This window comes from Acomys russatus, chromosome 32 (assembly GCF_903995435.1).
Source record: "Acomys russatus chromosome 32, mAcoRus1.1, whole genome shotgun sequence".
In the NCBI taxonomy this organism is placed as follows: Eukaryota; Metazoa; Chordata; class Mammalia; order Rodentia; family Muridae; genus Acomys; species Acomys russatus.
Window position 1 is genome coordinate 34,253,598 of NC_067168.1, and position 27,677 is coordinate 34,281,274.

At 42.8% G+C, this 27,677-nt stretch overlaps 2 protein-coding genes across 10 annotated transcripts in view; both read right to left on the minus strand.

Moving 5' to 3' along the window:
• Rbm5 (RNA binding motif protein 5) overlaps positions 1 to 937 on the minus strand; it is a 35,736-nt gene extending 34,799 nt beyond the window's left edge. The window contains exon 1 of one of the 3 annotated variants that reach the window (XM_051140610.1): positions 820 to 937. The gene's annotated coding sequence lies outside the window, so the exon portion shown is untranslated. The other 2 variants (XM_051140613.1, XM_051140611.1) reach the window with 2 other exon arrangements.
• A 5,267-nt stretch (positions 938 to 6,204) lies between these two features.
• Positions 6,205 to 27,677, minus strand: part of Rbm6 (RNA binding motif protein 6) — a 105,416-nt gene continuing 83,943 nt past the window's right edge. For all 7 annotated transcript variants that reach the window (XM_051140473.1, XM_051140477.1, XM_051140472.1 and 4 more), the window contains 11 exons: positions 26,330 to 26,427; positions 24,557 to 24,599; positions 24,334 to 24,415; positions 23,984 to 24,069; positions 23,440 to 23,586; positions 18,919 to 19,014; positions 17,975 to 18,235; positions 15,760 to 15,834; positions 13,555 to 13,652; positions 7,820 to 7,949; positions 6,205 to 6,442 (listed from right to left, as the gene is read on the minus strand). In XM_051140473.1, the coding sequence (XP_050996430.1) occupies positions 6,317 to 6,442; positions 7,820 to 7,949; positions 13,555 to 13,652; positions 15,760 to 15,834; positions 17,975 to 18,235; positions 18,919 to 19,014; positions 23,440 to 23,586; positions 23,984 to 24,069; positions 24,334 to 24,415; positions 24,557 to 24,599; positions 26,330 to 26,427 (1,242 nt within the window). In that variant the 3' untranslated portion in view covers positions 6,205 to 6,316. The remainder of the gene's footprint in view (positions 6,443 to 7,819; positions 7,950 to 13,554; positions 13,653 to 15,759; positions 15,835 to 17,974; positions 18,236 to 18,918; positions 19,015 to 23,439; positions 23,587 to 23,983; positions 24,070 to 24,333; positions 24,416 to 24,556; positions 24,600 to 26,329; positions 26,428 to 27,677) is intronic.

A 27,677-nucleotide genomic window follows, 5' to 3' on the forward strand; every position in this document is an offset into this window, starting at 1 on the left:
ATCTCAATCTATTTCAGTAAGACAAGATAAAACCTTGACGCGGATTACTGTGTATCAATAACACGTATCTTGGACCAACCCTGATCGACACAGGCCACTAAGTGACCAACAAACAGCCTGTCTCCTGCCCGCGGGCAGTAATAAAACATCTGATGTCCCAGGGACTTTAGTTATAGCTTTTTCTAGCATCTGGTCTAAAGCAGGCACTCAACGAACATTCGTTGACTTAATAAAATAGACACCTAGGAAGTTCAAGTTCCGGGGTTGAATGGCTACGGCTGTCCCTTGTTTCCCGGGAGGTGCCCGCACCCACCTTCGTGGGGTGTCGCAGCCGAGATGGCGTCGCTAAGGCCCGTGAGACTGAATCCGGCGTTCAGTCTGTCTTTCCCACCTTACAAACATTCCCTCCCCACCTCTGAGGAGATTCCCAGTCCTCAGATCACCATCTCCAAACCACCTTTCCCAGGGTGAGATGCAGTTGCAGACGCAGGGCGATGATAGCTTAAGAGATTGCCAGGTGTTCCCGAGGGGTGTCCGAGGGACAGGCGCTCGACCACTCCGCTGGGCAGGGGATTCCGGACAAGGTCCCAGCAAGAGACAAGCAACTCGAAAGAGGCGGGCCGAGGAACGGGCTAGGGAGCGACCTATGAAAGCTGGCAGAGCCAGAGGCGAGAAGGGGCGCGGCCCGCGAACGCTTGCTTAGTTTAGTCCCTTCAAAGACGCGGCTGAGCGGTCACCTCGGGCGGCTGACAGGCAGACTTAAGGGACAGCACCAACGGCAAAACCCACTGGGACGTAATGGACGGCAGCCGCACTCACCCTCAAAGAGGGAACGAAGCAGAAGCAGTAGCGGCTCTGCGTCCCAGAACCTCCGACAGGGTTCGGCCGCTCCACAAAATGGCGTCTCCACCGACCGTCTTCTCCTACCCACAGTACCTCGCGCCTCGACCCTCCCCCATCCCCACCCCACCCGCCTCTGCAGAGGCGTCCAATCAGCGAAGGCGCCTGTATGCGCGAGGGCTGCCGGGAATTGTGGTCTCCCAGGCAGCCTGTCACTAGACCCTGTGTTAATTTTTTTGCGTATTTTTTCGGCTTCATGACAAAGCTGCCATTCAGTCTCTGAGAACCCGGATGTGAACTCTACAAGCGCCTGGTACACTGTAAAACGTATAATCCAGCTTCTAGAGAAGGAATGCTACTTGGTTACTTTCCTAGAGGCGAAGTTAGATTTTGTGGAGGGTCTTCACAAACACTATCCTTCTAACTTTGTACAACCTGAGGTGGTATTAAACTGAGTTTTATGGAAACTGGGAAAATTCCTGTACGCCGGTCTTTATAGTATCATTACATTTTTTTAATTCCATTTTTCTAAAACAATGCCTCAAGTTAAGCACAGTACAGTACAGTGCATGCCATAATTAATACTCCAGATAAAAGAAGCAGGATTGCCATGAATTTGAAGCCATTTTGGGCAACTTTGTTCTTCTCTCTCCTGTTGTCCTAGGGCAAGTCATTAACGTCTTGTTTTACAAGCTTAAGAACTAATAATTAGTGAACTGGTAATGAAGTAGCTCCTTTTCAGAAGCCATGATAGCAGCTAGAATGTGAACTCCAGAACAGTATTTTGAGACCCTGTCACAAGCAAAACAAAACAAACTTGAGTTCCATCCCTGCATCCCTCAGGATGGAAGGCGAGAACTCCTAACGAAAGTTGTCCTCTGACTTCGTTTTGATTTGGCATGCATGAATGCACTCATGAATGCGGGTTTGCAAACAACGAAAAATAAGTTAACATAAAACGAACAACTCAAAGTCAAACCAAATCACCATCCCAATCATCCATTAAAAAAACAAATTCCATGGGGCTGGAGAGATGGCTCAGAGGTTAAGAGCACTGGTTGCTCTTCCAGAGGTCCTGAGTTCAATTCCCAGCAACCACATGGTGGCTAACAACCATCTAGAATGAAATCTGGTGCCCTCTTCTGATCTGCAGGCAAATATCGTATACATAATAAATAAAACCTTAAAAAAAAAAATTCCAGCAAAATAGACAGAACTCTAGAGTATGTTTTGTTTTTGCTCTGTTCTGTATGTGGGGCTATTCTTACCATCCAGTTAGCATAACTTGCCCTCTGGCATATGCAGTTATATTTTAGGAGCTGATTTTTCCCAATTCTCTTTTTGACAGGGTCTCTATAGTTCTGGCTACCCTGGAACTCACAATGTAGACCAGACTGACCTCTACTTGAGACCCACCTGCTGAGTACTGGGACTGTTTTTTGTTTGCTTGTTTGTTTTTGTATTTTGATTTTTTGAGACAGGGCTTCTCTGTGTGATATAGCCCTGGCTATCCTGGACTCACTTTATAGATCAGGCTGGCCTTGAACTCACATTGATCTGCCTGCCTCTGCCACCACACCCTGGGACTGTTTCTTATCCTCCCACTTTCACCCCACATCCTGGGATTAGGAGCCTTTTCTTTGACTAAAGGCATGCTGGTATTAGGGTGACTGGCTAGAAATGCTTCAAAACATGACTGTTCCTTTTTAGAAACACATACCCAAGGTCTTTCTTTTATATCTTTGTATTTTCACTTTATATATTGTATACATATCCATTAATATGTATGCCAAATTATGGGTGAGCATATACATAAAACATTTATCTTCAGAAAACATTTATCTGCTGATCATTGAAAGCACTTGTAAACTGCGCATGGTGGCGCACGCCTTTAATCCCTGCACTGGGAGGCGGAGTCAAGCAGACGGATGTGAGTTTAAGGCCAGCCTGGTCACAAAGTAAGTCTAGGACAACCAAGGCTATACAGAAAAACCTGAAAAACCAGGAGGTGGAGGGAAATCATTTGTAGCTGGGTGTGGTGATCCACACCTTTAATTCCAGAGGTAGGGGGATCTCAGAGTTTGAGACTAGCCTGGTCTACAAAGTAAGTTCCAGAAAAGCCAAGCTACACAGAGAAACTGTGCCTCAAAAATGAAACAAAACAACAAACTAAGGGCTGGACGTGGTGACGCACGACTTTAATTCCAGAAATACTCAGGAGATGGGAGCATGTGGATCTCTGAGTTCCAATATTCCAATTTCCACTATGAATGATGCCCATTGCCAAGAATACAGAACTCACTGGCTTTACTGGCCACTACCAGTTATCTGCCTTGTGCCTAAAGCTATACTCACGTATCCCAGTCTTGAACTCACTATGGAACCAAGGATGACCCTGAGTTTTCTATCTTCCTGCCTCTACCTCTACACTTGCGCCACCATGCCTGGTCTAATAAACAAGTTTTCCCCCCTGGGACAGGGTTTCTCTTATAGCCCTGGCTGTCCTGAACTCACTTTGTAGACCCGGTTGGCCTCGAACTCACAGAGATCCGCCTGCCTCTGCCTCCCAAGTGCTGGGATTACAGGCATGTGCCACCACGCCCAGCCAACTGTTGTTTTTAAGAGATATTATTTTTGAGAGGAGGAGGCTGGTAAGATGGAACACTGGACGGTCTTCTAGGACCTAGGTTCAGTTCTGGTCTCCAGGGGCACCTACACTCATATATGTGGACATAACCGCACCTAAATATACATAATTAAAAATATTAAAAATATTTTTGTGTGCATATGTGTAAGGTTTTTTGTTCACATGTATTTCTGTGTACCAGTTTCGTTTCTGATGCCCAAGGAAGCCAGAAGACAGCATGGATCTACTGGGTCAGTTGTGAGCTGCCTGAAGTGGATGCTGGAAACCGGATTTGAGTCCTCTGGAAGAGCAGCCAAGTATTCTAACCACTGAGCAATTTCTCTGTACCTCAGTAACTTCTTATGAACACCCCCAAAGTGATTACACTGCTGGACCTGTCAATGTTAAATGGTTGCCTTTTACTGTTTGAGACAGGGTCTCATTATGTAGCTCTTGCTGTTCTGGAACTCACTATGTAGACTCACACATGTAGACTATGTGGCCTTGAACTCATTTAGATCCACCATGGCTTGCTGGGATTAAAGGTGAGCCATTACATTCGGCTGCCAACTCATTTTTAAAAATTTTATGTGTATATTGCCTGGATGTATGTCTGTGGGTGCCAGGTCTTGGAGTTACAGACAGTTGTTAGCTGACATGTGGGTGCTGGGAATTGAACCCTAGTCCTCTGGAAGAGCCGCCAGTGCTCTTAACCGCCGAGTCATCTTTCCAGGCTCCTACTAATTCATTTTTATTTTTATTTATTTATTTATTTTTTTTTTGGTTTTTCGAGACAAGGTTTCTCTGTGATAGCTTTGGCTGTCCGAGACTCACTTTGTAGACCAGGCTGGCCTCGAACTCACAGTGATCCACCTGCCTCGGCCTCCCAAGTGCTGGGATTAAAGGCATGCGCCACCACGCCCGGCCCTAATTAATTTTTAAACATAAAGCTAGCTGGGCTTGATGGCACACACCTGTAATCCCAGCACTCAGCACTTGAGAGGCAGAGGCTGGCAGATCTCTGAGTTCGAGGAAAGCCTGAGTCCAGGACAGCCAAGGTAACACAGAGAAACCCTGGCTCGAAAAACCAAAACCAAACAAACAAACAAAAAAAAAGCAAATGTTTTGTTAAACAAAATTTTAATGAAATAGTCTTTTGTCTTTCATTTAAACAAAACTTAAAAGTTGAGTTAGAGGGCTGGAGATGACTCAGCAGTTAAGACTGATTGCTTGACACTCTGAGTGGATACAAATTCGGTTTCCAGCACTCATTGCAGGTAGCTTACAAGCCTGTTAACACGAGTTCCAGGACTCCCACATTCTTTTCTGGCACCACCCACATACAGAGACAAATAAAAATAGTAAAGCTTACTAATTAGAAACAAAACCAAAAACCAGTGAGATGGTTCCTCAAACACTTGTCACCACGCTTCATAATCTTAGTTTCTTTCTTCCTTCCTTTCTCTTAACACCCCCGCCCCCAACACACACAACTGGGTGTCTTTGTGTAGCCCTGGCTGAGAACTCACTCTATAGACTACGCTGCCCTTAAACTGCCTGCCTCTGCTTCCTGAGTGACGGGATCACAGGCGGTGTTTTTAACTGGAGAACCTACAAGGTCTCAGAAAGAGATCTCATTACTACAGTTGTCCTCTGACCTCTACACATACACTGGTTTGAGTACAACTCCTCTAACCCCCAAATACACACAAGATGAATGTTTAAAGAAATAAAAGTAGGCTCGGCATGGTGGCACACCCCTTTAATTCCAGCACTTGGGAGGCAGAGGCAGGCAGATCTCTGTCCACTCAAGGCCAGCCTTGTCTAAAAAGCTAATCCAGGACAGCTAGGGCTACATAGAGAGACCCTGTTTCAAAAAATAAAACAAATACACACACACACATACACACACACACACACACACACACACACACAAACACAAGAAATAAAGAAAAGAAAAGAAAAGAAAAAGAAAGAAAAGCATCAGGAGAATTTGGCAAATACCTGTAATCTCAGCTCCCAGAGGTGGAAACAGAAGGACTATGAGGACATTGAGGCCAGCTTGAGTTACAGACTAAAACTCTTTCAAAAGACCCCTAGCCAAGTGAAAGAATTTTCATAAGTCTGTTAAAACAAATAGCTCCCCAACCTCCCCCAAAAACTCTATTATCTGGCAAAAATAAAAATAAAACTTTTTGTCCCAGTATTGGAACCAGTGCTCTGGAAAACAAAGAAGTTTTTGCTTTGAGATGGCTGTAGGACTTTGTTTTCCTGGTAGCCTTTGGGTGGTCGAAAGGACTTCTGGCTGCATATGGTGGCGCATGCCTGTAATTCCAGCAGTCAAGAGGCAGAGGCAGGTGGATCTCTGTGAGATGGAGACCAGCCTGAGCTACATAGAGAAACCCTGTCTCAACCCTCCCCCACAAAAAAAGAAAAGAAAAAAGAAAAAAAAGAAAACAAAAAAGGACTTCGGAATCTTTCATTTGTAAACCCATATATGGAAATGTGCTATACCAAAACTCACAAGCTAAGAGAGGCTCTTCTCATGATTACATTAGGATCATTAGCTATGTTCTCTACTCAAACAGATAGACAGTATTCCCCTGCTCACGGTGGCATAGGTGACCATTTCAGGATTAACTCAGATGTGCCCACAGGGAGGCATTTTCTACTTCTTACCATCAAGCTCTACTCTCTATTGTGGAAAAAAAAAAAACTTTAACAAAATATATTCACATTGAAAAAAAGTTTATTTAAAAAAGTTCTAGCAGCAAGAACAGTAACAAAACAAAAGGAGAGATGGACAAACAAAATAAGAAGGAAGTTGTGTCCTGTGGGGTATCTCCATTCTTAATCGAGTTCTTTATATCGAGCAAACATAACTCTTCGAACAGCATCTCTGTAAGTCTCATTGGACTGTCTCTTGCTGGTTCTTCCTGGGGTGCCACCCCCAGGCCCTCTCATCCGGCCTTCAGTCTGTGGAAAGAAGAGTGAAGTGAGATCTTTGGATAATGAGGACCACAATTTCTTGATTTCAAAATAAAGGCTTCAATATCAGACATATAAGTTTTGTTTTTGTTTTTTTGAGACAGGGTTTCTCTGTGTAGCCTTGGCCGTTCTGGACTCACTTTGTAGACCAGGCTGGACTCTAACTCACAGAGATCTGCCTACCTTTGCCTCCCAGGCTCTGGGGTCACCATGTCCGGCCTCAGACACTTAAATTTTTAATTTTTTAAAAATTTTATGTGCACTAGTGTTTTGCCTGCATGTATGTCTGTGGAAAGGTATCAGACCTTGGAATTACAGACAGTTGTAGCTGCCATGTGGTTGCTGGGAATTGAACCCAGTTCCATTTGGAAGAGTAATCAGTGCTCTTAACCGCTGAGCCATCTCTCCAGCCCCAGACACTTAAGTTTTAACAAGAATGAAATGAATAAGTCTCTGAAGGTAAGCAATTTCAAATTGAGTAGACTCAATGCTACCCAAATGGGCAATATTTCTTCTGATCATCTTTTCCATGGGCCCTCCCTGAAATAAGAGGAGCTATGTCCCTCTAGAAAACTAAGACTAACTTCATGATTCCCGCATCTTAGCTATCAAAGATAGCTGTGTCCGTACTGCGCCGGACGGACATGGTGACACACACCTGTAATCTCAGCACTCAATGAGGCAGAGGCAGCAGAACCCTGTGACTTCGAGGCCAGGCTGGTCAATAAAGTGAGTCCAGGACAGCCAAGGCTCCACAAAGAAACCTTGTCTCTAAGACCCCTACCAAAAAAAAATATAGGGGGTCACTAATCCTTGATTACTGGCTCTCTGGTTCTTTAGTTCCCTGTGTCATTCCTGCCCCGCCCCCCCCAAGCCCCAAGCCTTTTCTTTCTCTCTTCCTTCCTTCTTGTATTGGTACTGGGGATTGAAACTAGGGCCTCAAGCCTGAGAAGTGAATGCTCCACCTGAGTCAGAATCACAGCCGCAGCCCTCTTAGTTCTCTTTTTTAATCAAATGATCCTTTAGTAGTCTCAAACCACCCAGCTCCCATACTGCTGTCATCGCTCATTCTTTATAGAAGAGTATGATGGTCTCCATTCAACTACTACACCCCCTGGGAGGAGATCACCAAAGGCCTAGCATGGCAGCACAGGATCGAGGGGGAGGGCTGGTGATTTGGATTAGTGGATAAAGCTCCTTGCTATTAAACCTGATGGTGTGAGTTTGATCCCTAAACGGTGGAAGAACTGATTTCTAGAAATTGAACTCTGGTCTCTATTTTGGGCATATGTTCTGAAGCCAGACAGACAAAGTTCAGTATATTCTAGGTGCATGTAACTCCCAGGAAGACAGAATTCTTCTCACCTCCTCTGATGAACTCAGTCCAGGATGGCTATATCCCAGGCCTGCTCCTTTCCTCCAGCCAGTGGCTGGCTGGGCACAGCCTCCTTTGCTACTAGTGTCAGTGTCTTCTTTATCAACAAGGTTAGGATCACTAAAAGAGAAACAGATACACTTCTAGCATCATTTTCTTTCTTTCTTTTAAAAAACACTTCATGATTTATTTATTTTGTGTTGGTGTTTTCCCTGCATGTATGTCTGTAAGAAGGTGTCGGGATATCCTGGAGCTGGAGTTACAGACATTTGTGAGCTGCCATGTGGTTGCCAGGAATTGAATTTACGACTTTTGGAAGAGCAGCCAGTGCTCTTAACCACTGAGCCATCTCTCCAGCCCACACAGACTCATTCTAGTATAGATTGTTGAGAGCCACCATGTGGTTGCTGGAAAATGAACTCAAGACCTTTAGAAGACGGAAAACAAAAAAACAAAAACAAAAATCAGCCAGGCGCGGTGGTGCACGCCTTTAATCCCAGCGCTCAGGAGGGAGAGACAGGTGGATCACTATGAGTTCGAGGCCAGCCTGGTCTACAAAGCAACTCCAGGATAGCTAAGGCTACACACAGAAATCCTGTCTTGGGAAAAATGAGGGGGAAAAAAAAAACAAACCAAAAAAAGACCTTTAGAAGAGCAGGCAATGCCCCCCCCTCCCCAGACAGGGTTTCTTTATGTAGCCTTGATTATCCTAGGCCAGGCTGCAGACAGTGCTCTTAATTGCTGAGCCATCTCTCCAGCCCTCTTTATTATCATTTTCAAGGTAACCCACTGATCTCTTGGTTGAGATCTGCTTCCTAGTAAATATATTGATATTGATGTAACGAGGCTTGTCTTGGGATGCATATGGGACTACGTTGGGCACTGATCATGAGAAAGAACATGAAGACTTTGTTGTTGTTTTTTAAAGATTTATTTACTTATTAATTATGTATACAGTGTTCTGCCTGCATACATACTTGTTTTCCAGAAGAGGTCCAAAGATTTTGTTAATAGATGCTATAGGTGACTGAAAAGATCAATCATGGATGTGGCAATAGAGGATATGTACCACAGAAATAAAATGGAAGGAATACAAATCTGAGAAGCCATCATCACAAGTGAAAGGATTAAAAACACACACACACACACATACACACACACACACACACACACACACACACACACACACACACACACACAAACAGTGCTCTGTCTGCATGTACACCTGCAGTCCAGAAGAAGGTATCAGATCAGTCAGGCATGGTGGTGCATGCCTTTAATCCTAGCACTCTTTATTTAAAAAAAAAAAAAAAGTTGGGGCTGGAGAGATGGCTCAGTGGTTAAGAGCACTGACTGCTCTTCCAAAGGTCATGAGTTCAATTCCTAGCAACCACATGGTGGCTCACAACCATCTATAATGTGATCTGATATCCTCCTCTGGCCTGCAGGGGTACATGCAGGCAGAGCTCTGTATACATAATAATAAATAAAAAAAAAAAAAAAAAAAAAGTTACTTATTAGGGGTGAGAGGGTTGTCTCAGTGGTTAAGAGTGCTGGGTATGGCCTGGAGAGATGGCTCAGAGGTTAAGAGCACTGTCTGTTCTTCCAAAGGTCCTGAGGTCAATTCCCAGCAACCACATGATGGCCCACAACCATTAATAATGAGATCTGATGCTCTCTTCTGGCCTGCAAGCAGAACACTGTATACGCAATAAATAAATAAATAAATCTTAAAAGAACACTGGGTACTATTTTGGAGGGCCTGGATTTGATTCTCAGTACCCCCACAGTAGTTTCAAACTCCAGTTTGAAGCGATCTGATATCTTCTGGACTCCACTGGCACGTGTATGTGGTATACAGACATACATAATAACAAACATCCACATGCATACAATAATGAAACTTCTTTGCTTGCTTTTTGTTGTGTTAGAGATTGAATGTAGGGTCTTAGGCATGTTAGGTAAGTACTCTGTTGTTGCTTTATACCCAAGACAAAAAATGTCAAATTTCTGTTCACAAGATACTTTTGGTAATAGAAAATGACAGCTGGGCGTGGTGGGGCACACCTTTAATCCCAGCACTTGGGAGGCAGAGGCAGGTGGATCACTGTGAGTTTGAGGCCAGCCTGGTCTACAAAGCGAGTCCAGGACAGCCAAGGCTACACAGAGAGACCCTGTCTTGAAAAACCACCAAAAAAAAAAAAAAAAAAAAAAAAGGGGGGGGGGGAATGGATTGAAGAATAGGAGAAACAGTGAGATTCTCTTTTAGAGATGCCTGTAACTACTAGGGTGTCTCTTATCTGGACACATCTCCTTTTTTTGTTTGTTTGTTTTTTGGGACAGAATTCTCTGTGTATCCTTGGCTATCCTGGACTCACTTTGTAGACCAGACTGGCCTCGAACTCACTGTGATCCACCTGCCTCTGCCTCCCAAGTGCTGGGATTAAAGATGTGCGCCCAGCTACATCTCTTTCTCTTAACGTGTGCTTAGAAATCTATTGTTAAAATATCTTCCATAGGGCTCAGAGATATGTCAATACTGAAGAACACTTGCTGCTTGTGGAGAAGGCCCGGGGTCAGTTCCCCCACCCACAAAAGGTGGCTCAATCTTCTGGCCTCCATGGAATCCTGCATGCATGTGGTGCACCTATATACAGCACTTCCCTCACAAACGCAAACACACACACAAAATGAAAACATACTCTTAGAAGAACATTTTTACACTTACTTATTTTATGTATTTGAATGTTTTGTTGCATGTATATATACTACATGTGTGCCTGGTGTCCTCACAGGTCAGAAGGAGGCATTTAGATTCTCTGAATTGGGGTAAAATACAGTTTTGAGCCAACATGTGGGTGTTGGAAACTGAATTATATGAGTCTTCTACAAGAGAGAGAAGTACTTGTTTTTTGTTTTGTTTTGTTTCTTCCAAGACAGAGTTTCTCTGTGTTATCCTTGGCTGTCCTGGACTCACTTTGTAGACCAGCTGGCCTCGAACTCACAGTGATCCACCTGCCTCTGCCTCTCAAGTGCTGGGATCAAAGGCATGCGCCACCATACTTGGTGAGATAAGTACTTGTAACAGTTAAGCCATCTCTTCAAGCCTCGAATACATAAATCTTTTAAGAAGTAGCTTTAATAAACTTCCATTCTACAAAGGAATGAAGACGAGGAGTAAAGAGTCCAGTTTAGCTGGGAGTGGTGGTGCATGTCTTTAAATCCCAGTACTCTAAGCAGAGGCAGGTGGATCTCTGAGGTTAAGGTCACCCTTGTCTACACAGTGAGGTCCAGTATAACCAGTGCTATGTATAAAGTTCCTGCTTCAATCTCCTCACGGCCCCCAACACAAAAAGAGCCCAGTTTAGAAGTAAGCCAGAATGAGGGAACAAGACTTAACTAGGAGCTGAGCATGGTGGCACACTTCTTTCATCCCAGCATTCTGGAAGCAGAGGCAGGCGGATCTCTGTGAGTTCGAGGCCAGCCTGGTCTTCAAAATGAGCCTAGGATAGCCAGGAGTACAAGAGAAACCTTGTCTCGAAATACAAAAACAAAAAAAGACTTAATCACTAATGGATATAGCTTTCATATAACGAAGAAAGCCTGAGTCAGACAGGGTTAACAGAAGGCTATGAAGGTGCTAACTGAAGGGTCAGCAGTGCTAATAAACAGGGGGTGCTATCAGACAAACATAAGAAGAAATATCCAAGATGGAAACAGAAACAGTTTTGTTTTGTTTTCCAGGACAGGGTTTTACTATGTAGACTTCGCTGGCCTAGAAATTACTATGTATTTAGGCTAGGTTTTTTTTGTTTGTTTGCTTGTTTTGTTTTTCCTTTCTTTCTTTCTTTCTTTTTCTCTCTCTCTTTCTTTCTTTGAGGCAGGGCTTCTCTGTGTAGCTTGCTGTCCTGGACTCACTTTGAAGACCATCAGGCTGGCTTTGAACTCACAGCAATTTGCCTGCTTCTGCCTCCAAGCCCCGCTGACCAGGCTAGTCTTAAACTCAAAGACCCCCTTTGTCTCTGCCTCCACCGTGCTGGGATTAAAGATTTAGTTTAAATTCAGAAAACAAAACTGACTTGTTGGCTTATTGGGGTGGCTGAGCCCCTGGGCATCTTAGAGAGTCTAAGCAGAGAAAGTAGAGAAGTCAGAATAATAAGGTACAAGGGGGAGCATCCTAGCAAATAGCTAGAGTTTTCCTGAGAAGGAGGAAGAGGCAGGGTCTGTTTCTTCTGGTTTGAAGCTATCCTGATCTACTTTTCTTCCGCTCAGAAACTTTGTAAGTTTTTTCTTTTCCTTTCAAGGCCTCAAATATCATTTCTTGTTATAAACACCCAACAGAAAGCCAAGAATTACCAGTGACTCTTGAAACCTACCAATCACAAAGCCTGGTAGACTCTAATGCCTGCCTTTGATAGTCATCTCTTGCTAGAACCATAACACAAGCACCAACAGATTCTGTTCAAGCTTATCTTCTGTATGTTTAATAATCCCTAAAATAGATTAATACCTCATTTTAAATGATTTCCTGCTACCTTTAAAAATGCTGAAGGCAGCCAGGTGCAGTGGTGCATGCCTGTAATCCAGCACTTGGATGGCAGAGGTAGGCTGATCTCTGTGAGTTTGAGGTCAGCATGGTCTATAAAGAGTTCCAGGACAGCCAGGACTACACAGACACTCTTATCTTGAAAACCCAGAAGCAAACAAACAAACAGAATCCTGTTGTACATAGCTCCTTCCAACCCTGAGTCCCCCGTTCCCTCCTCACTGGCTTTCGTGTAGCCACATCGTCACTGAGCCTCCTCTACTCTGTGTGCACAGAGCCAAGAACAATGTACGTCTTTCTGCTTGAATGTTCCTTGGCCTGAGAACAGTGCAGCACGTCATGGATTATTACCAGAATCGATGTAATTCTAGGGTTATGAATTGGGAACTGCGTGACTGGAAATAAGTAGAGGAAGTTAAGAGGTCATATATCTCTAACAGCAGCCAATCAATCACTTAGTATGCAATTGGAGAATGGAGATTCTATAGAGAAATAGTCCAATAATGTGACATTATCAGACTTATAAGAAGGTACAGTATACTGATAGTTTTTTAAAAAAGATTTATTTATTATGTAAACAGTATGCATCAGATCACATTATAGATGGTTGTGAGCCACCATATGGTTGCTGGGAATTGAACTCATGACCTCTGGAAGAGCAGACAATGCTCTTAACCGCTGAGCCATCTCTCCAGCCCACTGATAGAGTTTTGATGATAGCCACGTTAGCCCTGGCTTTTAGTAGCAGAAGTACTTCAGCCAGCCAACCTTCTATGAGGACATATACATTTCCAGTGTAAAGACAAGAGGTTCCCAGGCATGGTGTCATAACCCTTTAATCCCAGCACTCAGGAGGCAGAGACGGGCCTATCGATCTGTGAGTTTGAGGCCAGCCTGGTTTACAAAGTGAGTTGAGAACAGCCAGCCAGGGCTCTAGGACACAGAAAAACCTTGTCTTGAAAAACAAAACAAAACAAAACAAAACAGAAGAAAAACAAAACAAAACAAAACAAGACAAGAGGTTAATTAGACATGGTGGATCTTACTGGAGGTTCAGACAAAACTGACTTCTAGTAACTTCACATCTCTCTTGAGAGAGAAAAATAGGAAAGAATTTGCAGTAGATAGTTCTATTATTAGGTCTCCAGGCTGTGGCTGAATGAAGAATATCTGTCGTACCTGTCAGTTTCCCTGGAGTATTTAATCCGTTTCCTTTCTGGAGAATCAAAAGATTGGAGTTTTTCCCTTCGATCATTTCCTCTTTCTTTAAACCTTCCCTGTGGGGAACAGAAGAGCAGACTTGAGATTTCCACTTAAGAGAGCAGGAAAGTGAAAGTTCTTCCCTACTCCTGATGCTACTTTAGGGGTGGGGTTAGGATTTGGGGGTCTTGCTATGTGCACAGCTGAGATCATTCGAACCTCTCACTTCAGCCTCGCAACTGCTACCCATCATGGACTGGATTGTTGTTTTGTTTTGTCTGAGACAGGGTCTTGCCTTGTACTTGGGTTGACTATGATCTCAGAATTTCTCAGCTTCAAAGCACTGGAACTAGAGGTGAAAGCCACCATTGAAAGCTTGATCTTTTTTATTTTTAATTTTTAAAAAATTTTAATCCCAGCACTGGAGAGGCAGACGGCTCTCTGTGGATTGAAGGCCAGCCTGGTCTACATAGTGACTTTCAGTACAGTCAGGGCTATACAGTAAGACCCTGCCTTGGGGGGGGAAAAAAAAGAGCCCAACTGTGCCTTTAATTCCAACACTTGGAGGCAGAGGCAAGTTGATCTCTGTGAGTCTGTAAGTTCAAGACCAGATTGAGGTACAGAGCCTGGTCTACAAAGTGAATCCAGGACAGCCAAGGCCACACAGAGAAACGTTGTCTTGAAAAACCAAAAACGGAAAAAAAAAAAAAAAAAAAAAAAAATTGAGACACTGTCTCACTGTGATCCTGGCTAGTGTGGTACTCTATGTAGATAGACCAGGGCAGCCTTGAACTTAGAGAAATCCACCTGCCTTTGCCTCCATACTGCTCAAATTAAAGGTATGAGTCACCCCCAGTAATTCATTTTATTTATTTATTTGTTTGTTTGTTTTTTGAGACAGGGTTTCTCTGTGTAGCCCTGGCTATCCTGGACTCACTCTGTAGAACAGGCTGGCCTCCAACTTACAAAGATCTGCCTGCCTCTGCCTCCCGAGTGCTGGGATTAAAGCCATGTGCCACCATGCCTGGCCTATTTTATTTTATTTTTTTGGTTTTTTGAGACAAGGTTTCTCTGTGTAGCCATGGCTGTCCTGGATTCACTTTGTAGACCAGGCTGGCCTGGAACTCAAGAGATCCACCTATCTCTGCCTACGGCTAATTCATTTTATTTTTAATTATAGGTATGTATGTGCATCTGTGTGGGAGTATATGTATGTGAGTATAAATGCCTGTGGAGACTAGAGGTTTTAGATCTCCCTGAGGTTGGAGTTATAGGTGCTGGGAACTAAACTTAGGTCTTTTGTGATAGCAGAGAGCTCTCTTACCCAAGCTACTTCCTCCAACTTAGCCTTTAAAATAGTGAAAGATGTTATTTCAGTAGTCATATCTAACAATCTTTTACTTTATAAAGTGATTTTAAAAGTGAATAGGGGCAGGGAGGTGGCATCACATGCCTTTAATCCCAGCACTTGGGAGGCAGAGGCAGCTGGATTGCTGTGAGTTTGAGGCCAACCTGGTCTACAAAGAGTCAAGGACAGCTAGGGCTACACAGCGAAACCCTGATTCGACTGGGAAAGGGACGGGGGTTGGAAACGGGACACCAGCAATTTTTCTAAGGTATAATTTATTTATTTATTTATTTTTATAAATTGATTTATTTATTTTACATATGAGTACTCTATCTGCATGTATACCAGAAGAGAGGGCATCAGATCACATTATAGATGGTTGTGAGCCACCATGTGGTTACTGGGAATTGAACTCAGGATCTCTGGAAGAGCAGACAGTGCTCTTAGCCACTGAGCCATCTCTCCAGCCCATGCTGGAGCAATGAAACATAGCCACTTTTTTTTTTTTGGCTTTTCAAAGCAGTGAGCCTCTGCCTCACTGAGTGCTGGGATTAAAGGAATGTACCACCAATGTCTGGCAGTAGAATGGAGTTTTGACCAATGTATATCATGTTATTTTTTCATTTTATATTACCGTTTTATTTTTAATCTTTCTTTCATATATTATATCCTGACTGCAGTTTCCCCTCGCTCTTTTTGCAGTCCCTCCCCACTATATATCTTATTTTGGGACCCGTTTCTTCTCTGTCTTTTTGCAAGGAGGACTCAATGTACAAAGTATATACTGCGGGGCAAAAAGGTTTGGAGCAAAGTGAGTTACTGTCACCAAGGTTTACCTCACGTTCTCTCCTCTCCAGATAGGCTAGCTCTTGCTCTGACTGTTTTATCTTCCGGTGAATTTCCAGGTTTTGCTGAGAAAAGAAGACAGTTTATGAGTATAGATCTAGGAAAACAACAACAGTCCTAAAATGCTTCTAGGTCTTTCCCAATAGGAGCTTTATGACTGTAATTCTTCTATTTTGACTCTCTTAAATGACTAGCAATCCCTAACTGGTTCTGCCTTAGGTTCACCAATAAGAAAACTACATATATATTTTTATATTAAGTTTACTTTAATTTATTCACTTTACCTCCCAATTACAGCCCCCTCCCTTATCTCTTCCTAGTCCTACCCTCCTTTCCTCTTCTCCCACTTCACCTGACCCTCAGAAAGGGAGCCCTCCTTCCCTACCATCTGACCCCAGCCTATCCAGTCTCATTAGAACTGCTTGCATCCTCTTCCTCTGTGGGCTGGCATGGCCACCCCGCCGGCGGAAGTGATCAATGAATAGGCAACAGGGTCCATGTCAGAGGCAGCCCCTAGTCCTCACATTACTGACTACATCTGAACAGGAGGTCTAGGTCCTCTTCATGCACGGTCCTTGGTTGAACATCAGTCTCTGTAGGGCCCCCTGAGCACAGGTTTGTTGGATCTGCTGTTTTGGTGAAGCTCCTGTCTCCTTCAGGTCCTCCTATCCCCCAAACTATCATCATCATCATCATCGTCACCATCATCTTCTTCTTCTTCTTCTTATCCTTCTTTTTTCTTTTGGTTTCTCTGTGTAGCCCTGGCTGGCCTGAAACTCACAGAGATCTGCTGGGATTAAGGTGTGCACCACCCTATCCAGCAAAATAATGTTTGTTTTCTTTCTTTTTCTTTCTTTCTTTCCCCCTTTTCGGTTTTTCAAGATAGGGTTACACAGAGAAACCCTGTCTCAAAAAAACCAGAAACCAAATGCCAAAAGCAATACATTATCAGAGCTAGATGGAACCAGGTGAAGCCAAGAAATGTTAAAGAAGATTAGAAGCTTATCTGAGTCTCAACTGTTGGTGAAGGGCAATTTATCTTTCTGTCTATAAGTTCTTCTCTTCCTGCACATCTTTTGTACGTGGCACAATAGCCTTGTTGCTTGCACTGCATTTGAATACTGAAATTTTAAGAAGGGAGCAAGCAAAGGTTTGGTTTTTAGTTAGTTAATTAAACATACGAATGCTTTGCCTGCATGTATGTATGTGCATCAAGTGCATCCAGTCTCCACGGAGTCCATAAAAGGGTGGAAGCCAGAAGAGGGCACTGGGACTAGCCTTATAGTCTTGTGATGTCACTATGTAAGTACTGGGAACTGAACTCAGGTCCTCTGGAAGAGCAGTAAGTACTCTTACCTGCTGTGCTACTTCTCCAACCCCAGGCAAAAACCTCTTAATTCATAGGAATCCATGAGTTAAAAAACAGAAGAGTGGTGAGAGCTGGGGTTGTCTTTGACACTTTTACCTGCTTTTGGGACCCTTTTCCTCCTACTGGGTTGTTTCATCCAGCATTGATGTGAGAGTATGTGCCTGGTCTTACTGTAGCTTGCTATGCTGTATTTGGTTGATGTCCCTTGGAAGGCCTGTTCTTTTCTGAGGGGAGGTGAAGAGGGATGGATCGGGGTGTGTGTAAACTGGACAGAGAGGTGAGAGGGGAAACTGCAGTCGGGATTACTATATAAGAGAAGAAGAAAGCCGGGCGGTGGTGGTGCATGCCTGTAATCCCAGCACTTGGGAGGCAGAGGCAGGCAGATCTCTATGAGTTCAAGGCCAGCCTGGTCTACAAAGTGAGTCCAGGACAGCTAACCCTACACAGAGAAACCATGTCTCAAAAAACCAAATAACTAAACAACAACAAAAACCAAAAAAAACCCCCCAAAAAAACAGAAGAGTGAACCAACAAGATGGCTCACTTGTATATAAGCCTGGGTGATCTGATCCACACAACTCATATAAAGTTGGAAGAAGAGAGCTGACTTGACTACATAGCCCTTTGATTTTGACATTATGTGCCCTGGCACATTGTGGCCCCACACATAATCATATATGTGTGTGTACGTACACACACACACACACACACACACACACACACACACACACACACAGAACTTGGGATGATTTCAACCAAAGAAGGTGTAAGTGTCTTCATTTCCAGCAATGGAAAGAGCCAAGAATCTACGAGGTCAGGGTCTCTTCCTGAAATACCTTGTGTAGGTCTGACAGTTGCTGGTGTTTGAGAAGAACTTCTTTGTTGGGAAACTGCCTTCTGCAGAGTAGACAAGCCAGTTTATTCCAGTCAGTGAGTTTGTCTTCTTCATTCTCTTTCTTAGTCAGCTCCTCTCGTGGCTGAGGCTGTGGTGTGCGAAGCTGTACAGGAGGGGCCTGTTCCTCTTCCTCTTCTTCCTCATAGTCACTGTCTCCTCCATATTCACCCAGGAGACCAATTAATGGGTTTACCACCTTAGGCTAGAAGGAAAAGGCCACGGCTTAGCAAAGAATTTATCATATATTTGGGGAATATTTTGATAAGGCTATCTTTTTCCTATGTTTGGAACATGTCCACTATCCAAGCTGTTCATCTCCCAAATGGGAAGGACATAGCTTAGTCTGACTTTGTATGGGCCAGGAAAACATGGTTTCGAAAAGAATGGACAAGATGTAGACCAGAACTTAAACAGAACCAGCAGGAACAGTGAGGTAGCTCAGCAGGTCAAAGTGTTTGCTGTGTAAGCCTGACTTAAATTAGTCCTGAAATCCACATAAAAAAGGTGGGAGAGAACCAATTCCATAAAGTTTTCCTTTAACTCTGTGCATGTCTGCACACATACACACACACACAAAACAATTAAAAAATAAATAAATAAATAAATAAATAAATAAACAAATAAATAAATAAATAAAGAGGAGACCACAGTTGGTGTGATGAGAACCCCAGAAGGTAAAGAAAAAGAAACCAGGTCAGACAACAGTCTCTAATTAGTAAATAACAGCCCTATTAGCAGGTAGCAAGCTTTGCCTACTATTTACTGGTAAGTAAGAAGAATCCTTGCTTGGGATACACAGAGTCAAGGGAGCAAAACCAGAGAGAGGCAGGAGCCTTTGGGGTTCCTTTCCCTCCCAGACCAGCCAGACACAGGAATTATCCTTACTGGAGGCGGACTCTCTTCCTTTTTCACAGTAGGAGGCAGAGGCTTCTTAAATACATCTTCTGGGGGAGGCTTCCCCTCACTGGTACTTTCTTGGAACTAATCAACAACAAAGATAATTTTTATATGACAATCATTAATAAAAACTGGTTAATGTAAAAATTAGCCTTGTTTTCCAAATCTTCAAACATCTGCTACATTGTAGTAATTTTAAAAGAACCTTTAAAAGTTTAACATTTGGGCCTGGAGTACCTCAGAAGACCACTTAGCTAGCACGTACAAGGGCCTGAATAAAATTCCCAGCACCTACAAATCTGCACCCAAGAAAATGTTTAGTATAATTGTGTTTACAACATTTTAGGCACCAGATGAGGCATTAATATATAGCATTATTTTCTTCAGTCTTTACTTACAACTAGATTCTAGTGGGCACTACTATTCTTAAAAGGATTAAGAACATGTTAGAGGCAGAGACAGAACCTAAACATAAAGGCAGCATGATTTTAAAGTTTAAGTTATTCGATGCACAGAAGTGACAAAAACAAGTCTCTTTTTACCTTTTCTTTATTTTTACAAACAAATGGCAGGAAATAGGAAAAAAGTTACAAATTGAACTTAAACAAATTCCTTCATTTTCCTTTATACATAACTGATATGAGATGGATGAAGTGTGGTGGCTCACACCTTTAATCCTAGCACTTAGAGGCAGGCAGATCTCTGAGATTGAAGCTAGACTGGTCTACGGAGCAAGTTTCAGGATAACGAGGACTACACAGAGAGACTGTTTTGGGGTGGGAGGTTTGCTGATATGAGGTGAAATCAATATAATTCTTAATTCTTTTTTTTAAAGATGTATTTATTTATTACATATACAATGTTCTGCCTGCATGTACACCTGCACACCAGAAGAGGCACCAGATCTCATTATAGATGGTTGTGAGCCACCATGGGGTTGCTGGGAATTGAACTCAGGACCTCTGGAAGAGCAAACGGTGCTCTTAACCACTGAGCCATCTCTCCAGCCCATAATTCTTAATTCTAATCATAAAATAATTAGACTTTAAATAAGATGTGAAAATATATATAATTTTTGATTCTGAAATTTTATCTTAAGGAAGTAATTTTAGGAAGTGAAACATTATAGTAAATAGAGAAGCCCAATAGTGAGCGACTTAAGAAAATAAAGGCATGGGCTGGAGAGATGGCTCAGAGGTTAAGAGCACTGTCTGCTCTTCTAGAGGTTCTGAGTTCAATTCCCAGCAACCACATGGTGGCTCACAACCATCTATAATGAGATCTGGTCCTTCTTCTGGCCTGCAGGTGTACATGCAGGTGAAGCACTGTAAGCATAATAAACAAATACTTTTTTCTGTTTGATTTTTGTTTTTCAAGACGGGTTTTTCTGTGTAACCTTGACTGTCCTGGATTAACTCTGTAGACCAGGCTGGCCTTAAACCCACAGAGATCCACCTGTTTCTGCTCCCAACTGCTGGAATTAAAGGTGTGCACCACCACACCCAGCCAAATAAATAAATCTTAAAAAAAAAGAAAGAAAGAAAGAAAGAAAGAAAGAAAATGATGACATGTTGGCTTGTTTTTAAGATTTATTTATTTATTTTTGTTTTATGTGCACTGCAGTGCTTTGGCTGCATTTAAGATTGTATGAGGTTGTCACATTCCTCAGAACTAGAGTTACAGTCAGGTGTGAGCTATCAGGCTGGGAATTGAACAGGTGTTCTCTGAAAGAGCAGCCAGTGCTCTTAACTTCTAAGCCATCTCTTCAGTCCCAAAAGTATGGTTTTAATGTGAATTTTGACAAAAATAGTATAAATATAAAAATTACTTATGTCAGAGGTTAAGGAGCACCTGAGTTCAATTACCAGCAACCACATGGTGGCTCACAACCATCTATAATGAGATCTGGTACCCTCTTCTGGCATGCAGGTGTACATGCAGGCAGAACACTGTATACATAATAAATAAATCTTTAAAAAAATTACTTATGTCAAAACAGAATGTGAACAAAACCAAAACAAAACAAAATGGGGGACTGGCAAGATGGATCAGTGAGTAAAAGCACATGCTGTCAAGACTGGTGACCTGAGTTCAATTCCTGAGACCCACCTGATGGGTCTTCTGACATCCATACAAACTAAAAAAAAGAAAGCTATCTCTGTTACAATTAGACCAAGAGCAGTGTTCATACAGAACCACACACTAAAAGGACCAGGTATAAAAATGAAAGGTATGGGCTGACAAGATAGCTCAGATAGGGACACAAGTCTAATCCCAGAGCCCATATAAAGCTGGAAGGAGAGCACTTTATAAAACTGTCCTCAGACTACTACATACATGCATGCCATGGAATGCACATCTGTGGCTGTAAGCCTCTCCAATAATAAAGCCAAACCAAACCACAGTGGGGCTAGGAATGGTGTCACACACCTTTGGAATACGTAGAGGATTCTAATAAATATGAAAGTCAGAGGACAACTTGCTAAAATTGTTTCTCTCATCCCACCATGTGGGTCCTCGGGATCAAATTCAGGTTATCAGGCTATGCTAGCACTTTTACCTACTAAGAAATCTGGCCAGTCCTTGTTTTTTGTTTTTGTTTTTTTTTTGTTTTTTTTTTTTTGTTTTTCGAGACAGGATTTCTCTGTGTAGCCTTGGCCATCATGGACTCGCTTTGTAGACCAGGCTGGCCTCGAACTCACAGCGATCCGCCTGCCTCTGCCTCCCGAGTGCTGGGATTAAAGGCGTGCGCCACCACGCCTGGCTTTTTGTTTTTTTTTTTAATTTTTAAAATAAAGCTGTGGTTGGCCTGGAACTTTTGGCAATTCCCCTGTCCCAGCTTTCCGAGTGTTGGGGTCACAGGGGGTGTTCTACCACGCCTAACCAGAGTTATATTTTGCCTCATTTGTAAAAGGAAGAGAGCTACCATACGGGAGAAAAGGAAAGGGAACTACTACACCAAAAAGTTAAAGGGTTTGGGGGCTGGAGAGATGGCTCAGCAGGTAAGAGCACTGTCTGCTCTACCAGAGGTCCTGAGTTCAATTCTCAGCAACCACATGGTGGCTCACATCCATCTGTGATGAGATCTGGTGCCCTCTTCTGGCATGCAGGTGTACATGCAAGTAGGCCACTGTATACATAATAATAAATAAATAAAATCTAAAATAAAGGGTTTGTTTTTTTTGAGACCAGGTCTTTACAATGTTCTGGCTGTTGTGAGACTAACTGTGTAGACTAGGCTGACATACTACTCAGTGACTCACCCGCCTCTGCCTCTGAGTGCTGGGATAAAAGAAATTGTACTGCTACCCTTGGCCTAATTTTCTTTATAGCAGAGCACAGTGGTGCATGCTTGTGATCCCAGTACTCCAAGAGGCAGAGGCAGGAGGATCTCTGTGAGTTTGAGGCCAGTCTGGTCTACAAAGTGAGTCCAGGACAGCCAAGGCTCCACAGAAAAACCCTGTTTCAAAAAAAACGAACCAAACCAAACCAAACTTTTTTAAAAGATTTGCTTTTAGAATTAAAGATTTGTTTAGAATTTTATGTGTTTGCCAGGCATGGCAGTCCATGCTTTTATCCCAGCACTTGGGAGGCAGAGGAAGGTGGATCTCTGTGAGTTCAAGGACAGCCTGGTCTACAAGAAAAACTATCTCGAAAAACAAACAAACGAATTTTATGTGTTTAAGTTTTTTTTTTTGTTTTTTTTTTTTGTTTTTTTTTTTTTTTTTTTTTTTTTGTTTTGAGACAGGGTTTCTCTGTGTAGCCTTGGCTGTCCTGGACTTGCCTTGTAGACCAGGCTGGCCTCGAACTCACAGCGATCCGCCTGTCTCTGCCTCCCGAGTGCTGGGATTAAAGGCGTGTGCCACCACGCCCGGCTATGTGTTTAAGTTTTTTGCCTACATTTGTATTCAAGTATGTACACGTGTGAGCTCATGCATATACCATGTGCATGCCTGGTACCCTCAGAGGCCAGAAGAGGGTACTGGATCCCTAGAAGTAGAGCAACAGAAGGTTATAAGGTGACTTCTGTATACTAGGAATCAACACAGGTCCATCTAGTATTTCCCCCCTCCACAGGGTTTCTCTATGTAGCCTTGGCTGTCCTGGAATTCTCTTTGGAGACCAGGCTGGACTCAAGTCTCTGTCTCCCCAAGTGCTGGGATTACACCTCATCCAGCTCCATCTAGTACTCTGAGCCATCACTCCAGCTGGTACAGTTTTTGTTTGTTTGTTTGTTGAGACAGGATTTCTCTGTGTAGCCTTGGCTGTCCTGGACTCGCTTTATAGACCAGACTGGCCTTGAACTCACAGCAATCCACCTGCCTCTGTCTCCCGTGTGCTAAGAACAAATGTTCTTAATTGCTAAGAAAATCTCTCTAGCTCATTTTAGAGAATCTTTAAAGTGACTTTATTCTTAAATCTAGATCTTCTTTCTCTGTTTACAATGCCGACATTTCATTTCTCATGTAATTATGTGATGAAAGGTAGCAGACTCACAGGCGGTCTCACCTTTGCCACTCCCCTATCTTTTTTCTCCTTGCTGTCTCTTTTACACACTTCTCTCTTGCTATTCGACTTTCCTTGACTGGGAGATTTCTTTTCCTTGGTCTCTTCTTCCTCAGGTGACGCTGGGTCCTGGGGCACATACACTTCCTGCTGTGATACAGTATGAAAGAAGTAAGTCCACAGAATGCTTGTTTCCCACAATCTCTGCTTTAAGGAACACAGTTCCCTTCAAGGCAACAGAATGGCTCTTCCAAGCTAAGAACCCATTTCAGGGGCTAGTAAACATTTATACCACCAATTGCACACTGTTCCCAGAGTAGCACTGTTCTTACCTGTAATGCCAACAGGCATTGATTTTTCCATATAGGCAAAAGTTCAGAATCCATAAACTTTTCCACTTTTCAAGCATGAGTATCCAGAGAATCCAAAGAATAAAATACTCAAAGTAACACATTATGGGTACTTTTCTCAAAGAGATCACTGACAGAGCAAATAAAGCAATAAAACAAAACAAACAAAGGAAAAAAAAAAAAAAAACCAAACTAACCTGGGTGTTGGGGTCATAGTAAGTTCCTGCCAAGGGGTCATAATAGTAGCCAGTAGCAGAGTCATATATGTAGCAGTCAGATGATGCTACATGGGACAAAATCAGAGCCAACATTAGTTCCTGCCCAATAAAGTTGTTAGTGAGGGCTTACTAAGAACAAAGCAATAATTACAACGGCCAATTCAAATAGGTACAGAACCGATACAAGGTATACTCTCATTGGATGCATGCCCCCCAGTTAACAGACTCTTCGCTACCTTTGTGACCACACAGATTTTAAGTAATGACTAGCAAGTCAAAGAAACAAAACAAACCAACCAAAAACCCCAAGAAAAACAAAAGTTACTCACACTGTTGCCCTTGTCTGTTTGTATCTGAGGACCAATCTGAATTTCTGTTGCCTCCTCTCCTATCTCGGAAATATTTTTTACCCTATCAGAGAAAGCCAGATTAGAATTATGGATCTGTACAACAGCCATCAACCTTAGCAGTCATCAACTGCAGGAAATCCAGTCACTCTTTTAGCCACTTGAAGACTTTAAAAGGTCATTTTCTCTGTATGTTAAAGCCTACCTGGTAGTAATGCGTGTGGTCAGAATGGTCCCCAGAATCATTTCTGTAATATAAAACATGACAAGTCAAAAGCTTGATACCAAAAGCTACCTGAGAAATGGCTAATCCTACAGATTGACTGAAAAATCTGTGTTCCTCTTTATGCAGAAAAAGGAACTAACCCAGACAGTAAGCAGGTTGGGCAATACTTAAGTGGAAAAGCAGTGGGATTCATTCACACAAAGTAATTTATTGGAGCACAGTAAGTGCCTAAAGTAGAGATGCTAAAGCAAAAGCTACCCCATGCCTGCAAACTCATCTCTATGATGTGTTATCTCCTTGTCATCATTATTTGGTCAAGATGAGCAAAGAAGTAGAGTAACTGAGTTAGACATTACAGGGTGACTGAGGTTAGGACAATAAGAAGACTGTACATTTACTTATGATTCTACTTCTGTTTGTTGTTGTTGTTTCAAGATATAGTTTCTCTGTATAGCCTTGGCTATCCTGGACCTGCTTTGTAGACTAGGTTGGCCTTGAATTTATAGAGATCCACCTGCCTGTGCCTTCCCTGGGATTACAGGCGTGTGCTACTGAACCTGGTTCTATTTAGGATTGTAAAGTATAAAGATACACTGAGAGGCCCCTTTCTCTGCATATTTCAACACATTGGCTCATGGTTGTAATCTTTGCACTCTGGAAATTGAAGCAGAAGGACCGCTAGGACTCTGATGCTACCCTGGCCAGCACAGTGAGTTCCAGACCAGTACGGGCTACAGTGCGAGATGCTGCCTAAGGAAAAAAGACAAAAACAAAAACAAAGCACTAAAAAACTCAAAACTAACCACCCGGTGTGGTAGTGTATACCTGTAATCCCAGCACTCTGGAAGATAGAGGCAGGTAGATCTCTGAATTCAAGGCCAGCCTGGTCTACAAAGTGAGTCAGGACAGCCAAGGCCACACAGAGAAACTCTGTCTCAAACACTAAAATGAAGACTGGAGAGATGGCTCAGAGGTTAAGAGCACTATCAGCTCTTCCAGGGGTCCTGAATTCAATTCCCAGCAAGCACATGGTGGCTCACAACCATCTATAATAAGATCTGGTACCCTTTTCTGGAGGGCAGGCACACACGCAGACAGAACATTGCATACATAATAACTAAATAAACAACAACAACAACAACAAACCAAACCAAAAAACCCACAAAAACAAAAAACTATACCAACATTTCCGGCCCCTAAAGATAGCAGGCAGTCAAAACTTAAAGCACCCAGGAAGAGAAAAAGAGTGTGTGAAAGAGTGTGTGTGTGTGTGTGTATGTGTGCGTTTAGAGAGAAGGTCTTGCTTTGGAGACTTAGCTGGCCTAGAACTTGTTATGAGATTAGACAGGTCTTAAACTCATACAGATCTACCACCTCTGCCTCCTGAGTGCTTGGATTAACGGTTTGCAACATCACATGCAGGTGGGAATACTATTTAAAAATGAAAATAATTTTATAATTAAAATAAAAGGGCACAGTGGTGCACACCAGTAGTCCCAGAACTCTGAGAGGCAGAGGCAGGTGGATCTTTATGAGTTCCAGGCTGGGATGGTCTACAAAGTAAGTTGGGACAGGCGATGTTACACAGAGAAACCCTGTCTCGAATAACAAAAAAGAATTAGAATAAAGCAGACTACATAAAAAGAAAATGTACAAGTGAAACTCCTTGTTCTGAGGAGTCACAATGCCTTACTCTCTGTCTCTTATCCAGAAAGAAAAAGTTTCTTCCCTAAAACTGCAGTGAGGACTTACCTTCGTTTTCCAGTGGCCAGGTTTACAGCTACCATCTTCCCATCAATGCTAAATGGTGGATCAAGGTTCTGCAAAATCTTCACTACTCGAAGAGCTTCCTAAGGAACCAAAAACAAAGTTGAACCCTAAGATAGACAAGGCTACATGCAGCTGGCTGCAGTGGGTGCACATCTGTAATTCCAGTACTCAGGGAGGCAGAAGGAGGCGAATTTCTGAGTTTGAGGCCAGCCTGGTCTCTACAAAGCAAGTCCAGGACAGCCAAAGTGACACAGAGAAAACCCTGTCTCAAAAATTAAAGAGAGAGAGAGAGAGAGAGAGAGAGAGAGAGAGAGAGAGAGAGAGAGAGAGCGCCCGCAGATGACCTTAGAAAAAGAACAGGGATTTTTCTTTATAAGATAAAATTACTAGGCATAATGCTTTTGGTAATACCCAATTTATGTATTTTATGTGTACTGGTGTGCCTGCATGTGTATATGTGTGAGGGTGGCAGATCTGCTAGAACTGGAGTCATTTAAGCTGCCATGTGGTTGCTGGGAATTGAACCTGGATTCTCTGGAAGAGCAGCCAGTGCTCCTAACTCATCTCTCCAGCCCAGTAAATTTTTTTTTTCAAAATAATTTTATGTGGCCCAGTATAGTGGTACATGCCTTTAATTCTAGCACTTGGGAGGAAGAGGCTGGTTATCTCTGTGAGTTTGAGGTCAGCCTGGTCTACATAGTGAGTGCTCTAACTACTGAGTCATTTCCCACCCTCCTCTGGTAATAATTTTTTTATTATTATTATTATTATTTTTTTTTTTTTTTTTGGTTTTTCGAGACAGGGTTTCTCTGTGTAGCCTTGACCATCCTGGACTCACTTTGTAGACCAGGCTGGCCCCGAACTCATAGCGATCCACCTGCCTCTGCCTCCCGAATGCTGGGATTAAAGGCGTGCACCACCATGCCTGGCTCTGGTAATAATTTTTACAGTAAAAGCAGGCTGGTAAAAATAATTGTGTGTGTGTGTGTGTGTGTGTGTGTGTGTGTGTGTGTGTGTATGTGTGTGTGAGAGAGAAAGAGAGAGAGAGAGAGAAACAGTGAGTGAGAGAGAGAGAGAGAGAATTGATATTGAATCTAAGGTGTCATGCATGCTATATAAATACTGAGCTATATTGCTATTTTTTAAAATTACATTTGTTTTGTTTTGTTGTTTTTCAATAAGGGTTTCTCTGTATAACAGCCTTGCCTGTCCTGGAACTCTCTTTGTAGAACAGGCTGGCCTTGAACTCAAAGATATTCTTGTGCCTGTGCCTCCCCAGTGCTGAGATTAAAGACATGTGCCACCAAGCCTGGCTTATTAACTTTTACTT